The sequence below is a fragment of the Martes martes genome (genome assembly GCF_963455335.1).
Source record: "Martes martes genome assembly, chromosome: 2".
Taxonomy (NCBI): domain Eukaryota; kingdom Metazoa; phylum Chordata; class Mammalia; order Carnivora; family Mustelidae; genus Martes; species Martes martes.
This window is the reverse complement of record NC_137889.1, coordinates 149878585-149895487: the sequence shown is the minus strand read 5'-3', so window position 1 is coordinate 149895487 and position 16903 is coordinate 149878585. Positions and strand designations below refer to the sequence as shown.

General features: G+C 33.3%; 1 protein-coding gene across 7 annotated transcripts in view; it reads right to left on the bottom strand.

Annotated features, from left to right (window-relative positions):
• Window positions 1–16903, bottom strand: part of CPEB2 (cytoplasmic polyadenylation element binding protein 2) — a gene marked incomplete at its 5' end in the record, with an annotated part of 70194 nt that overhangs the window by 19291 nt on the left and 34000 nt on the right. For 4 of the 7 annotated variants that reach the window (XM_080797521.1, XM_080797524.1, XM_080797520.1 and 1 more), the window contains one exon: window positions 12508–12531. The exons of the other annotated variants lie outside the window; for them this stretch is intronic. In XM_080797521.1, coding sequence (XP_080653647.1) covers window positions 12508–12531 — 24 coding nt within the window. The remainder of the gene's footprint in view (window positions 1–12507; window positions 12532–16903) is intronic. 7 annotated transcript variants of the gene reach the window in all.

The window sequence follows — 16903 nt, the reverse complement described above, 5'->3', positions numbered from 1 at the left end:
TTAGCTTTGAATGCCAGGCTAAAGGGGATGTTTTATTTAGTGTATGGTTAAAACAAAAAACTAGAATCAGGGGCTCAAGCAAGATAGTTTTACTGGTGCTTTGGGAAGACCTATAGCAAATGTGGTTAAAGTGATAAGAAATGAGCAGATCAGGAAGGATGGACGGGGAGATAACTATAGCAGTAAAGAGTAGATATCTGGGAAACAAAAGAGAAAACTGGAAAGGAGGAACTAAAATAAAGTATTAGAACATGAATAATAAGAACCATTAACTAAATATAAGGACAGTAAAGACCAAAAAACAGTATACAAAAGGGTAGATATGGAAGGAAACAATCAACAAAACAAGCAATATAACTCCCATCCCTTTGGAATGGGAGAGGACATTTGCAAATGACGCTGACATTCTGATAAAGGGTTAGTATACAAAATATGTAAAGAACTTATAAAACTGAACACACAAAAAACAATCCAGTTAAAAAAAAAACTGGCAGGACACCCAAACAGACATTTTTCCAAAGAAGACATACAGCTGGCTAACAGACACAAGAAAAGTTACTTATCACTTGTCAGGGAAATGCAAATCAAAACTACAATAGATTATCACCTCACATAGTCAGAAAGGCTAAAATTAACAACTCAAGAAAGGACAGGTGTCAGCAAGGATGCAGAGAAAGGGGAACCCTCTTACACTGTTGGTGGGAATGCAAAAGGGTGCAGCCAGTCTGGAAAACAGTATGGAGGATCCTCAAAAAGTTAAAAAAAAAAAATTAAAAATAAAACTACCCTATGAGCCAGCAATTACAGTACTGGGTATTTGCCCAAAGGATACAAAAACACTGATTCAAAGGGATACATGCATCCTGATGTTTACAGAATTATCCATAATAGCCAAATCATGGAAAAAGCCCGAATGTTCATCAACTGATGAATGGATAAAGATGCTGTATATATACACATACAATGGAATATTATTCAGCCATCATAAAGAATGAAATCTTGCCATTTGCAATGATGTGGATCGAGCTAGAGAGTATTATGCTAAAAGAAGTTAGTCAGACAAAGACAAATACCATATGACTTCACTCATATGTGGAATTTAAGAAACAAAACAGATGAACCGGGGCAGGGGAGGAAGAGAGGCAAACTAGGAAATAGACTCTTTACTATTCAGAACAAAGTGAAAGTTGATGGAGGAGAGGTGGGCAGGGGGATGGTGAAATAAGTGTTGGGGAATAAGGAGGACACTTGTAGTGATGAGCACCAGGTGTTGTATTTAAGTGATGAATCACTAAATTTTACACCTGAAACCAATCTTATACTGTATGTTAAAAAACTGGAATTTATATAAAAGCTTGAAAGAGGGGCGCCTGGGTGGCTCAGTGGGTTAAAGCCTCTGCCTTCGGCTCGGGTCATGATCCCAGGGTCCTGGGATCGAGCCCCGCATCGGGCTCTCTGCTCAGCAGGGAGCCTGCTTCCCTTCCTCTCTCTCTCTCTCTGCCTACTTGCGACCTCTGTCAAATAGGTAAATAAAATCTTAAAAAAAAAAAAAGCTTGAAAGAAAAAAAAAAGGAAGGGTAGGTATGTAAAACTGCATAGGCTGAGAGGATGTTCAGAATTAAATGTAAGGGAGGAGGTTGCAAATTGAGTGGAGAAAGGTAATAAGCTACATTTCTGAGAAGAGAGTCAACTTTATAGAAATTATATTTGAAGGTTCTCTGTAATATCACTGAAGACAACTCCAGAGAGAAATGATGAGGTAGCTCCTTGATAAACTTACAAGGAATGGAACATTCAAGGAGCTCAAGAAAGGAGTGGTAAGAAAAGTATAAGAGAAGCCAAAATATTATTGCCAACACAGTGCCAAAGCAAAATGTAATAAAAGAAAAAAAAAAAGAAGCCATGCAGTAACAATGTGAGATGTTAAGATAATCATTTTAAAAACATGTTCAAGGACATGCACGATCTTTGAAAGTAAGCAATTTTAGGAAAGTTGGATGGGATTCATGCTACATGTAGTGTTTTATAAATGCATCAAAAGATGACTCTTTAGAAGTTTATTAGAAAAGGTAAAAGGGAAAATAAGGAAGCAGAGAAATTGTTCTTCTTTCAAGATGGAATGAAAGGTTTTTTTGTTTTTTGTTTTTTGTTTTTGGTTGAGGAGACAATGCATCGAATCTATAGCATGTGCCTTAACAAATACAAGTAATATTTAACATGAAAATGTCATCAATACATCATCTTAAAAAAACATGACACATAATGATACAAGTGATATAAACAAAGACAGTGTGAAATGTGATGGCCTGCAGAAGAAAACTGGGGTTGGGATGAGAAGGAAGGGTGTTATATGCTTGTGAACTGTAGGTAGCTGGACAGTGGAAGTAAGAATTTAAAGTTTTTAGCACCAAAAACAGGGAGAAAGATCCTATTTGTATAGGAATAAGGAATTATTATACAGATTCAAATTCAATTTAAATAAGATGTTCTTGAAGATGTCCATGTACACCGAGTAACTTTGTGAATATTAATTTAACTTTTCTAATACCTTTGCTATCAGAAATAAGGACCAATGTAAAACAAAAGTCAACAGTAGTGTTATTAACAGAAAGAAAGCCCTTCAAAAGTATTTTATCTAACTATTTAACAAAATAAACCTTATCAAGATCCATTACAAATAATATTGTTTATAAGTGGTTCAACTTCTAAAGTTGGACTTTAATAATTCTATATTTTAAAAGGAATAAGATGAGGCAGAAAACATGCATATTAGCTAGTTTTTAACAGAAAAATTACAAATCCAAATTTTATACTTATTTCAGACATGTCAATACATTTGAAATTATTTCACTTTCAAGTGCCCTAACACACATGTGAATTTAGCAATTCCATGAATATAATAAACAGTCTTTCTAACAGACTTTTATCTTGAGCAAAATTATAGATCATAAATATTTAGGGTCTAAATAGAAATACTAAATGCAATGACAAAGGAAATCACTACATGAGAGGTAACCCAAAAAGGTTTAAACTTTTTGTGTTAACTATAATACTATAAGCATATTCATAATATAACTACATTTTAACAATTCTATATTACTAACTATAATAGTTTTAACTATAATAAATTATAGTTAACAAAGTAACTATCAAAAATCTATAATGTATATCTAAAATCTAGTAACCAAAGCTCAGCTGAACAAAGAATGTATAATGGAAAGTCTAAGAAACATCATACTCTGGCCATACTAACAAGAATTTTCATTACTAGGGGCACCTGGTGGCTCAGTTGGTTAAGCATCTACCTTTGTCTCAGGTCATGATCCCAGAGTCCTGGGATCCAGCCCAGCATCTGGCTCCCTGATCAGTGGGGAGTCTGCTTCTTCCTCTCCCTCTGACATTCCCCCTGCTTATGCTCTCTACCTCTCTGTCAAATAAATAAATAAATAAAAATCTTAAAGAAAGTTTTTTCAGGGTGCTCGGGTGGCTCACACTTAGTTAAGAATCTGCCTTCAGCTCAGGTCATGATCCTAGGACCCTGGCATTGAGTCCCACATCAGGCTCCTTGCTCAGTGGGGAGCCTGCTTCTCCCTCCTCCGGCTTGCCTGTCGCTCACCCTCGCTCTCTCGGACAAATAAATAAATAAAATCTTAAAAAATTTTTTTTTCATGACCACTTTCGAGAAGCCATAAAAACTATGGAATTGAGTAGTATTTAAAAGAGAAGTTAACTGAGTATATATCAACAAAAGTATCACTTTTTATCTTGCCAATTATCTTTCCCTATAACCTAAATTAATATGACTATAAAAGGAGAACCACTAAATAATGACATCTTTCATGTGTAGTACAGTTTAAACATGCTTTGTAAGAATGATACACCAAATATTTAGTGCCTGAAAATGACTGGCAATAAAGGTAAAGTTATATACGTGGGGAGAAATAAAATTTGATTATAAGATTATATGGACTAAAATACAACAGTTTTCAACCAAAATTAAAGTACCTTTCTCTTTTTTTTTTGCACTGAAACTAAGGATGTATTTTCAGGCTTTTATACTTCAAAAGACTGAAGCGGAATGATAATGAAAACAGTATAGAATTTGTGGGAGGTAGCAAAAGCTATATACTTAGAGGAAAATTTCCTTACTTAGAGAAAAAGCTATAGTTTTAAATGCATATTAGAAAAGAAGAAATGCTTAGATAATCCTAGTTTTTGCCACGAGAAGATAGGAAAAGAATAGCAAGTTAAATACAAAGAGAGCAGGATGAAGGAAATAAAAAACTATAATCAATGACATATAAAATACAGACTAAGATGAAAGCAAATCAACAAAGCCAAAAATGGCTCTTCAAAAACTTATAAAATTGACATACCTCTAAGCAAAGTTTATCAAGGAAAAAAAAGAAAACTCCATTTACCAATACAAAGTATGGAAAAAAGGACATCAACCAACACAAAGCCTATGTACATAAAAGGCTACACTTCCTAACTAGTTTTGTAAGAACATTACAAGAAAAGAATAGTATCAACATCCCTTAGGAACAAAGGAGGCAGAAATCCTAAAGAAAATACTGACATAATGTATCTAGAAATACACACAAATGGAAAACACATCATGACTGAATGGAGTTCAACCCCAGGAATATAAGATTGATTGAGTCAGTAAAGCGTGCCACTCTTCATCTTGGTGTTGGGAACTCGAGCCCAACGTTCGATGTAGAGCTTACTAAATAAACAAATAAATGGAAAAATATATAAATAAAAGTATACTGATATAAGATTAAAATTCTGTTTTGCTGGTATGCACTTGACATAAAAATATAAGCAAAAAAAAAAGAAAATAAATTACTGTAATTCACATTAAGAAACGGAAATGGAATTATCACACAATCATTTCCACGGATGTTGGAAATGCATCTGATAAAGTTCAACAGCTATTCATGATTAAAAACGCTCAGCATACTAGGAATAGGCAAGAATTTCCACAATCTGATAAAGAGCATTAAAAACCCAGATAGTTTTCAACGATAAACTATCAAATGCTTTCCCCCTGAGGTTTGGAAGAATGTTCACTATTTCTAATCAAATTATACTGGAGGTAGAACTAGTATAGTAAGATGAGAAAAACAAAGTGTCAAATACTCATAAGGAAAAAATAAAACTATCTCTGCTAAGAACATGATTTTATATGAAAAATTCAAAAGACTCAAACTACTAGAAATAAGTGCATTTAGCTAGGGGACAAATACAAAGTCAACTTACAAAAATCAACTTATTTCTAGATGATAGTACTAACTGGGAAAAAGTTTAAATAATGTCATTCCCTATGTCATCAAAACTCATCAAATCCTAGGAATGAATTAAACAAGAGAGATGCAAGATCTTTACACTGAAAACAAAAATTTGCTGAGAAATTCTACAAGACTAAATAGAGAAGAATCAACATGTGAGATGTACATTCTCTCTAAATTATCTATGAATTTAATACAAGTCATTCAAAATCCAAGCACATTCTGTCTTCTAAAAATCTTAAGAAAATTCTGAAATGTATGATAAATCAAAGGATTCAGTTTTAAAAAATCATATAAAAGAATAAAGTCAGAATTATACAACCAGATTTCTAGACTTATAAGTTAGCTATGATTATTAAGAATGTAACACTAATGTTAAAATACACAAATACCTAACTGAAACAAAGTAAGAGTCCAGGAAGAGACCCACAAATTTACAGTCACTTAATGTTTTCCAAGGCTATAAGTGCAGTTCACTGTGGAAAGGGATATTTTTTCCAATAAATGGTGATGGACCAATGGAAATCCAGCTGGAGGCGGGGATAAAAAAGGAACCTTGATCCCTACTCTCACATTTAAGACTTAAATGTGAAAGACAAAACAACTAAGTTGCTAGAATTTCTTCATGATGTTTGGGGATAGGCAGATAGGCACTAATGAAAAAAGTAAACAACTGGACTTCCATCAGAATTAAATTCTTAGCTGCTTATCAAAAGAGAGTAAAGTGAAAAGCAAGCAGCTCCTAGAAAGTAGGACAAAATACATAAAGAACTCTCTTAAATGAAATGGATAAAAGCCTTGTACTGAATTAAAAATGGACAGAAGACTTGTACTGAAAGAATATAATGGATAGCATATGAAAACATGAAAAGGTGCTCAACATCACCCTTAGTTATCAGGAAGATGAAATTAGAACAATAATGAAATGTCACTTTTATGCCTATCAGGATGGGTAAAATAAAAAAGCTTAACAATACAAAGTCAATTTTATACTCGATTTGAGTATAAAACTGGCAGACTAGTTGGTAATTTCTAATAAAGTTAAACATACATGCACTCCATTAACTAGCAATTCCACTCTTAGCTATACATCTAAGAGAAATGACTGCTTATGTACACACACACACACACAGAGAAAAGAAAAAGGGAATAAAAATGTTTATGGTAGTTTTTATTTATAACAGGTTCCAAATGGAATCAACTCAAATGTCTGTCCATATTTGGGAAAGGGACAAATTGTGGTATATCTACACAATGATTCCATTCACTAATAAAAAATGAATAACTACTGATAGTAATTACTCTTCTATACAATCTTACATCTTACAATTTCCCTTTGAGACTGAAGTCTGTTAGTATTTAAAAAAACAATTTTTCAAATGTTTTCTTCTTTTAAAAGAAGAACTGGATATGGTTGTTCTGAAGTGTTTTTTTATCTAGATAAATAATCTTAAAGGTGAGATTTCCATGCTGTTGAAACCAGCGACAACGGATGCTGATTAACAAGCCCTATATTCAAAAAAGAATTTTAAACTATAATTACAGTTGCATTGTTTGAAGGGTTAAGGTTTTTTTTTCCCTCCTGTTTTTTGAAATCATCACTTGATCTTGACATCAAACACCTCATTTATATTCTCTGGCTATTGTTAAGAAAATTTTGACTCAAAATTCTTTACCATACTACAACTTAACAAGAATGAACTATTATACAGAAATCCTACTTCAGCTACTCTAACTTAAAATGTATATACATCCATATTTGTTTGCAATATGTATGTGTAAATATACATATATTTATGACACATGCACGTACATAAACATAAAAATTAATACAATGTAATATGAGATTAGGTATAACCAAGATGAGAGCAAGATTCTAACTAGGAGTTCTTTAAGAGATTTACAAAGAATGTGATAGTTTTAGATAGAAAAATGTGGAGGAGGAAAAAGAGGGGACACTTTTTATAGGTAGAAAACACCTGCTTAAGCAAAAGTACAGAAACATTCCAAAGGCCATATCAAGGTAAAATATAGAAAACTGGAGACATTCTTAACTATGTGCTCAAAAACCCTACTTACAAATGCAAGTAAAATATCTTATAGTTAGTCACCTAAAATGCACATTAAAAATTTTAAAGGTAAAATAGTTACAATAAAGGTTGAAAAGGGAGTAATGAAGTAATGAGAAATGAAGGAGATGAAAAAAAAAAAGAATAAATGAAGATTGCCCAATCACTGACAATGAAAGAGTCTAAGATGGCTCTTTTATCAGGTAACCAAAATCCTTAGAGTAAGAAACACAGCCACTACCATACACACAGCTTACCAATATGAGCCTCGTTTGTTATGGACAATTAAGATTCAAGTTACTCATTTCAAAATATTTTAATAAAGTGGATTAGAGAATTGAAACTTTTCTATATTCCCATTAAAAATGTTTATTCCACCCAATAATAAAAGTTACATGGTGAGCTTCCTAAACTGAAGATGGGGCAATGAGCAGGCTGCTTGCATGACAGGATGGTTGGCCCCAACTCCTGGTTTCCTGATGTTGGGCAGGTATGTACTACACACATGCCTGCAGTTGGAGGGGGTTTGTAAGCAATTACTAACTTTACTTTGGTGGCTATGTTAATTGCCCAAATCACAGCTATACTGACTTTTCAGATTTTGACCTTATTTTGGAAGCTCAGACTAAAAAAATTTCTCACACATCCAAAGGAGGAGACAAGAAAGGAAAACATTTATACAAAGTTAGGCAATTTACAATTTGAATCTAAGCACAGGTCTTTGATCTCAATGTTATCCTGCACTTTCATTTACAAACTGTTATTCTAAAAAAAAAAACCTATATAAAGTAAGGATGAATATGAATATTCTTCCCATCTTCTAAGATCCTAGCAGTCATTCTATTGGGGTAGAAAAATCTACCAATGTGATGGCATGATTTTTATTTAGTATGAAAGAATCAAAGAAAACCTATTAAAACAACAGAGCCAGATCCAACACTGAACTCTTAAGCACCACCTGTTTAATCAGATAGAATCACTGAGAAGGCACGCTTTTCCCAAAGAACTGAGGAGGAAGCTATAAGGTACTCTTACCACCTAAACATATTTTGCCCCAATAATAGGCAGACAGGATGGATAAGACATTTAATTTTAATAATCAATTATAGCCTAGTATGTCTCTGTAAATTACTTTATAGATATATCTGACAAGCTCACTAATTTTTTTTTTTTTTTTTAAGATACTGATATGGCTGAGTATAGGTATAGAGCAGGTAGTTGGCCCCTTCAGGGAGGAGAGGTAAGCAAATTTTTTCTGTAAAGGGACAGACAGTAAATATTTTAGACTTTGTAGGCCACACTGTTGTATATACTGTTGTAACTACTAAACTAACTACTAAACTCTGCCATCACTGTAGCTCCAAAGCAACCAGACAAAAAGTGAATGGGCATCTCTGTGTTCTAATGAAACACTGTTTATAGTTTAGAAGGTAGCCTGTAGGCCTGTTTGCTAACCTCTGTCTTACAGTATTACTCTGGCTTTTTTTTTTTTTTTTCATGCTTTGGAGATTTTACCTATTCTCTGACAGTTATCCAAAGTATTTATCAAAGATAAAGAATTCCAGCCTTGATTTCATCATAAAAGGATTTGATAGCGGTGATATTTAGCGGTCATACCCTTATTCTGACTACTTCACAAGACTTAGAGTCAAACAAATTTGAATCAAATCTAACCAAATCAGAAAATCCTGGGTCAATTTTAAGGCAATACATGGTGTAATGTATTATTAATAATTCCTTGTTTATTACAGTGCATAAATCTGAATGGCTACACAGTATAAAAAAAAGCTTTGGGATTACCTGCTAGAACAGATTGGATTGTGATGTTTAGCCCTATCAACTAAAATAGGCTCTATTTCTATTACTTAAAATATCCTATATATTTTTATTCCTTTGGGAGCATAGTAGCCCTTGAATCCTATACTACAGGGATAGATTGCAATGTAAAAATATCTGAAGTGTAGAGATAGAATTTAAATTACATTTCATACCTCCCTTCACACTCCCACCTTAATCCAACCCCAGATCAGTGTGTTTACTCTTAGAATAGAATGGAAGAAATGTTGGACAAGAAATACAAAAGACAGTTTTCCATATATTAAAGTCAGCTCCCCATATGAGTCTTTCTTCTTCCTAATCCTGGTCCCCAGGCAGCTCTGGAGTAGAACTTTTTATGGCTCCCAGGGTATAGAGATACATAGGACTTGGGGGCAGGTCCCAAATGAAAAACAGAGAAAGAAATATTTGCTCTTTCTTAATTACTTCCAATATAATTCAATTTTGACTATTCCTAAAGTATATTTTATATATTAATATCTAGAGCCAGGTTGATTTAAAATTGTTCTTGACATTAAGAAAATTAAAATATACAAAGCCATTTTGGTAGTAATTTGGCTTGGCTGCAGTCAAGTGGGAAATCTTTTAAATGAAAACAGCTCCTCTATGCCTGGGTTTAAAGGTGAGTCAAAGGTGGCAAGTAAGAACAAATAGTTCTTCCTAAACTGCTCTACAAAGTAAATGCCTTGTGAAAATAATGCTGTTCACCCACCACTGCGCTGGTAAAGAGCAACGTCTTATTTTTGGTAAGAATTGTATTAACTCATTGTGACACAACCCACATGAGCAGTAGATCTGATATGTATCTGACTTTTCATTTTTTTTTAGAAAAGAAAAATGATTAAGTAAAATTAATTAATGCAGTTCCTTTGATGGACCAAATGTTAAACACGAAGTCCATACAAGGGGGATCTTGGTAGTTAAAAGGTTATCAGTGTGATAATGATATTGTATCTTAGAAAGGAGAAAAAATGAGTAGAAAATAGGAAGAGAGCCAGGCTACTTCTAGTCTTTTATGAGTCATTCCTTTGATATGTGTGTGGGATTCTTTCTTTTCTCTTTTTCTTTCTTTCCTCTCTTTTTTCTTTCTTTTTAATGTTTTATTACTGTGTCAAAGTACTTTAAAATTCAAATTAAAACCTCTCAGGTATTTCTAATGGGTATACTTTTCATCTGGCCATCAAAATTGAAATTTTAAAAGCAGATTCTGACTATTCACAGAGGACCAACTAAAAAATTACTAATGCCATATAATCTGAAAGGAAAATTGAGGCATTACCCCTTCTTAAGTCAAGTAAGTGTGACGACTATCAGTTCTATCCTAAAGAAAGCTTCTCCAGAAGCCTTAAAACCATGTGAGCCTTCTTTTTTCCAAAGCTGGCAAGGAGCTCTGGAGTAGAGGAAATCTTTATATTTCTATCCTCTGTGAGCCATAAAGAATAGTAGTAAGTTCTTATCTGAGAGCAGAAAACTTTGCTTTTTCTTAGTATCATAATCATAGCCTATAATTACTGAATTGAGATAAAAGAAGACAAACAACAACATGACTTCTGATACTGTGCTCTTAAGAACTTCCTATATCATAATATTTATGCTGGAGTATGCCAAATTAGATTAAACATAAATTACTAAGGTTAAAAGATGATAAGTGTATAGAAGGAAAAGATCCTTAATTAAACTGCTCTAAAGTTTCAAAAATACCTAAAAAATCACAGCTTGATAAGTGGGTTTTTTTTCCAGAAGAATTGAAGCTCCGTATTAAAATAGCACAGTGAAATAAGACAGTCGTGGATATGAAAATAGGTATTAAAATTCTAAACTTTCCTCCTCTTCTCAGTTGCTAACAACAGCCTTTAGAAGGTAACTTAGCTTTAGTTTTCTGAGTTTTGAGTTTCTATATCCTGTAATATTTTAGTTAGAAAACTAAAGAACCAAGAGATTCAGTCAAGCATTTGAAGAAACCAGATTCTAAAAATGAAGTTAAATTCAGACAACGTGAAAAACAAAACTGGACATAGTACTTAAGAATATATAATACGGGCGCCTGGGTGGCTCAGTCCTTAAGCATCTGCCTTTGGCTCTGGTCATGATCCTAGAGTCTTGGGATCCAGCCCGCAGATCCAGCCCGCAGTCCGGCTCCCTGCTCAGCGGGGAGCCTGCTTCTCCCTCTCCCACTCCCCCTGCTTCTGTTCCCTCTCTCACTGTCTCTCTCTCTCTGTGTCATATAAATAAGTAAAATCTTTATATATAAAAAAACATATAATATTCATTTCTGTCATCAGTGGTAGCAGAAAGTTTTAGCTTGCTTTCAAAGTGCACATACTCATGACTACGTGAAAAGAAATTGGAAGCACTGGCACATATTTATAAAATTTATCAAAAGACACTATTACTACTGTCTATCCTCCATGGCTTAAGGGAGATTTTAGGGGTCAAGGAAAATCCTTTTTTATTCACTTTGGTACTTACAACAGCTATTTAAAATATCATGATTATTGCAAAGTTACAGGATAATCTAGTGGTATAAAATTACTTTTGCTTCTTCTCAGCCCATCTACTTTGCTCCCTCCCAATCTGCACATGAGATAGAAAAGCCAAGTTTAAAACACAGAACATGTCAGCTGCTGTCCGAAGAGGTTTAGTAGTCTATTCTCTCACAGTCATCGTTTTGTCATCAAGATAGCAAGAACCTGAGCAGAAGAATGGTGCAAGAGAGAGAGAGAGAGAGAGAGTGAGTGTGTGTGTGTGTGTGTGAATGAGTGTGTGAATGTGCCTACATGGTGTAGTGAGAGGGAGAAGGAAAGCATTATATTCTTAGAAGACACAGAGAAATATTAGCAACATGATTTTTATACAACAGTGTTAACAACAGCCTGTTGGTATGTACTTTTAACTGGGTCAGACATAAAACTAATAAACTAGAGTTATAAATTATATACCAAAGACAACCAGTTATAGATTTAGAGAGTGGAAAAATCATATTGCATTGTCACCTTCACTAGTATTTATTAAATATATTTCTTAGGCAAACTATAAATAGTAGATTTTAAAAGGTATAGAAATTACTTTAAACAGTTAAAATCTGGGCAGTTTAAAAGGAAGACATTTATTAAATAACTGTATTAGTATGAAAATGTGCTTTTAAAGGTTAAGAGATTTAGGATTCAAAACTTTGACAAGTGCGCAAATCAAAATGTAACTTTTCTGTGAGTTTTCAGACAGTGCATAAAAAATCTAGGCTAATTATAGTGTTGATCAGTAAAACCCAATTAAAAACAGTTATACCATAGCAAACAGAAATGAATTACCTCGTCTTCGCCCATAACTCCTTGCTGCATGTAAACAAAGGACAAATTGTAAAATGTCAGAACTAAAAACAAGCCCACCCATACAAATATTTGTGATCTGAAAAGCTAAATGGGCATCTTGTAATCAGTGCGACTTTGTTTTAAGAACTAGGACAATGTCACTATATAATATCTGAATGGTGTTTTATGATTTACAAAGCATATATATATGTGTGTGTGTGTGTGTGTGTGTGTATATATATAAATGTACACAAATAAACAGGAAATAAATCATTTATTTTCCTGCTCAAATTCATGAATATTTCTTTCATTTGATCAGGATAGTAATATGTAACATCTTAAGTTAAATGGCATCCCAAATAATGAACGGAAACAACCAGAATTAAATCCTTATTTTCCTAATCATAAAGAATGATATAGCAGATACAGTCCAACAAATAGGTATTCAAACCCAATTCACATTATACCAAACCTGTGTGAAAAAAAGTATTGGAAGACACAGAAGAATGAGAAGCTATAACAATGTTAAACTGATACTGTGAAGCCTACAGAGCTTAGACAGAATGTAAAGAAATCAATCCATGTTTAAACTTGCTTAGTTGAAGAAATGACTAATGATACACTATAGCTAACAATGCTCTCAATCCTTTGGTACATTTTATAATCACTAAGTGTTTATATCTCTATCCCTGAGGTAAAAGGGATTCAGTCACAAATTATTATCATCACAGAATAGCACATTTGTTAAATACTGTAAAAGTATAAAGCAGAAAGGCATTTCAATCTACATTATTAGCAATTTACATAATTCCTTAGGGAAAAAATACTGCAATTTATTCTCCATAAGAAACTACCAGTTTGATAAAATCCGCAACATATTTTTAAATAACTCCTTCCCCCCAAAATCTGAGTATACAATGAGTATTTTTACCCTGGAATTGGGGTAATCAAAGCAGTAAACCAAAATAAAAAATGACTATTAAAATTAAGGTCTTAACCCAAGTTTCATGAATTTTTTAGGCTTGGGAAACTTTCTTTCTGAATAAATCTCAAATCAAAATATATATTGAAAGTCATGAGAAATATAGTTTCCTCCAAAGTATAAAGCAAAGATCAAGAGAAAACACTTCACATTAAATACATTCTATTATAGAACTTATACAAAGTATAAGCCTTTAACACAAAGAAGTATGTCCACAGGTGAGAATATAGCATTAATTCCCCTATAGTAACCGTGGGAAAAACAAACTCGTCAATCCTTAGTCATTTACACTTCAAGAAATAAGTCAAATGCAAGGCTTACATCCATCTTTTGTTAAAAATAAAAACAAAAAACTTCATTTGCATCTCTCTCTCTCTTCTTATTTTTATTTAGCTAGAACTACTGTAGATATAACCTTTTTGGGAGCTCCAATTACTTCACAGCCTAGCAGGTTGACTGACCTATACATTAGTTTATATGTAAGCTTACCTGTGTGTTTATGTGTAAATACAGCTTATTTACTGTATCATACAAGTAATATATTACTTGTTTATATTATTTATAGCTTACCTAACCTATATATTACTTTAGGATAAGGGTAGGGGTGGAAGTAACATTTTTGCTGTGGAAGTCTTCTAAGACTTAAAAAAGCCTTAAAAATATCAGGGTCTCAAAGAGATACAAGACCAACTATGGAAAATCTAATAGCAATTTTAAAAGAGGTAACAAGACCAAACGACGAAAGAATCAATTCACTCTCAAGTCTTGACAGTTGCAGTAAGTGTGGAAATGGTCAACAGGCCCCAAACAGTCATAGCACCAGTCTGAGGAGTCAGGCTTCCTACTTATCTCTAGGCATGATGTAAATGGTATTAATCCGGTATAAATTTGCTTAATGGGATTTCATTCATGGGTATAAAAGGTGGATCATTTATAAAGCAAATAAAACTATTCCCATCAAGTTTAAAGTCAAATTATGAATTGTAATGAAGTCATAACGTGGCAAATAATTCTTGACCTATTGAAAAAATTAAATACCTCATAACCAGTTTATACTCCAGCTGTTATATTCTTTGCTGAGGCTATTCAATACTAAAATAGTCAAAAATGTACAAATGTTCATAACATCTTAGGTTTCATCTCATTCCTATGCTTGAAACACATTATTTAGAAAACTTCTCCAACTATCTCATACCTGAGGAATTTTAGAGTCCTGTAAAGAGCTATTCTACTTAATTTTTGGACAACTCTCAAATTCCAAATCTCTACATTACCAAAAATAGACTGACTAAAGATGAAGCTAAACCATGCGAAACATTTCTCATCCCCTGTCATGGAAATAACCAATCTTGTTACCATTACACTAAATAATGGCATGTATACTCACTTTCCTACCAGTGTTCTTACGGAAATTTCTGGAGTATGTTCCTCTATAACTCTGATTCAGTATTAAGAAAGGCCCCCAGTAAGAAAAGAAAATCATTAACTTATGTTTTAGTTAAAGACGACTTCTTTATTTTTTTTTAAGATTTTATTTATTTATTTGACACAGAGAGAGAGAGAGAGAAATCACAAGTAGGCAGAGAGACATGTAGAGAGAGAGGGGGAAGCAGGCTCCCCACTGAGCAGAGAGCTCAATGTGGGACTCTATCCCAGGACCCTGAGATTATGACCCGAGCTGAAGGTAGAGGCTTAACCCTCTGAGCCACCCAGGCACCCCAAAGAAGAATTCTTTAAACAATATGCCCCTCCAAACTCAATTTAGAATATGACTAAGAAAAAAAAATGAGCAATTTTTGTGTGAAAACTGTATTTAGAATATTAAATTTCAGGTACCTAAGTTTTATAAAGCATTTTATAAAAGTACAACTCACTCAAAAGGAATTGGCTATTAAAGAAACATATGTAAATATATATATGTGTGTGTGTATACATATATATGCATGTTAGATTATATGTATTTTTCTTCATGGAGATAATAAGAAGGCTGTGAAAAAAGATCTTTTCCATACAAGTGACTTTACAATTAATTTGGTCCTGGGTTATCAATAATCTTATTTAGGTTCTAACCCATAAAAAAGAAATAGGAGGATTCTGACATCCTTTTTGGCACCTTTGTGTCCTTATATATTGCCTCTTAGCTACAGCTGTGCCATGTCTTAGCTACATGAATTACTGCAGATGGAGGAAGAGATGGGTAAACATACTAAATCAGCTGGAAATATTTAGGTTAAAGTTCTCTTGTTGTGAAACTAAAGAAATTCTTATTTCTTGCCCTATGAAGCCAAAACCAGGGAGAGAAATACACCCCAAATCATAGTCCTTTTCAAGATCCAAAATAAATCTGTTATCTAGTCCACTTACTTCAATCAGCATAAAAAAGAACTGATTACGTACTCAAGTTTCCTATTATGTTTATGACTTAATACAGTACATTTAGAATATCTGCCCTCAGAAACACAATTTCATTTGAGTAAATTTTCTTTGTTAAAAGATAAACAAAACTTCTTTCCTCCCAAAAAGTATGCAAGCTTTTGATTACAAACATGGCTGCATGTGGTTAATCACAGCAAATTTAAATTTCAAACTAACTTGCATCACCCCATACTTCTGCTGTTCTTCTTTTGAAAAACTGTATGTTCTAATAAACATATAAACTATTTTTCCTTGGGAGAGGGGTGAGAGGAAACACAACACGATGCAAATAGAAAGAAATACTCAAATGAGACATCATTTTTAATTGGTCCTTACCACTATGAAAAACAGGATGGTTTTTTTATCTTGTTCTTTCTTATTGATAATAAAATACATGAGATTTATACACTTACCAATATAAGCACTCAGGCTATCATTCTAACTTCAGATAGTATTTAACTTTTGTCTTTTAGACAGTCTACTCATTTCTATACCATGTGACTTCCCTAAAATGCTTCTGGGTGTTAAATTTGGACTCTTCTACAATATTACTCAACAGTGGTGGTCTCCACCAGTCAATTCAACTTGATTTCTAGTTAGACTGAGGAACATGATGTGTTCAGGAGCTTACCTGCAGTTATATTTCTACAGCATTTTTTACTGTTAATTTTTTTTTCTGTACAACTTCATGAGACATATAGATGTGGGATTATACCTCTTTTCTCAGAGGTATAATAAGTTATATAAGTTAACAGAGGCTCAAAAGTTTTACCTAGTCTGACCTACTTCATCACCTTTACCCCATTACCTGTTTATTTCTGAAAGAAATATTTCAAAGTTTAACTGTAATGTCAATTGGCCAGGAAGACAGAATCATGAAGCTTTACATTTGCCTTATCTACATAACTGTACTATTTATGTATTATTCTTTATTAAATGGACTGAAGCCTAGTACCTAGTAATAGCTTAGTAACGTCACAGATTTCTGCCAGTTTTGTG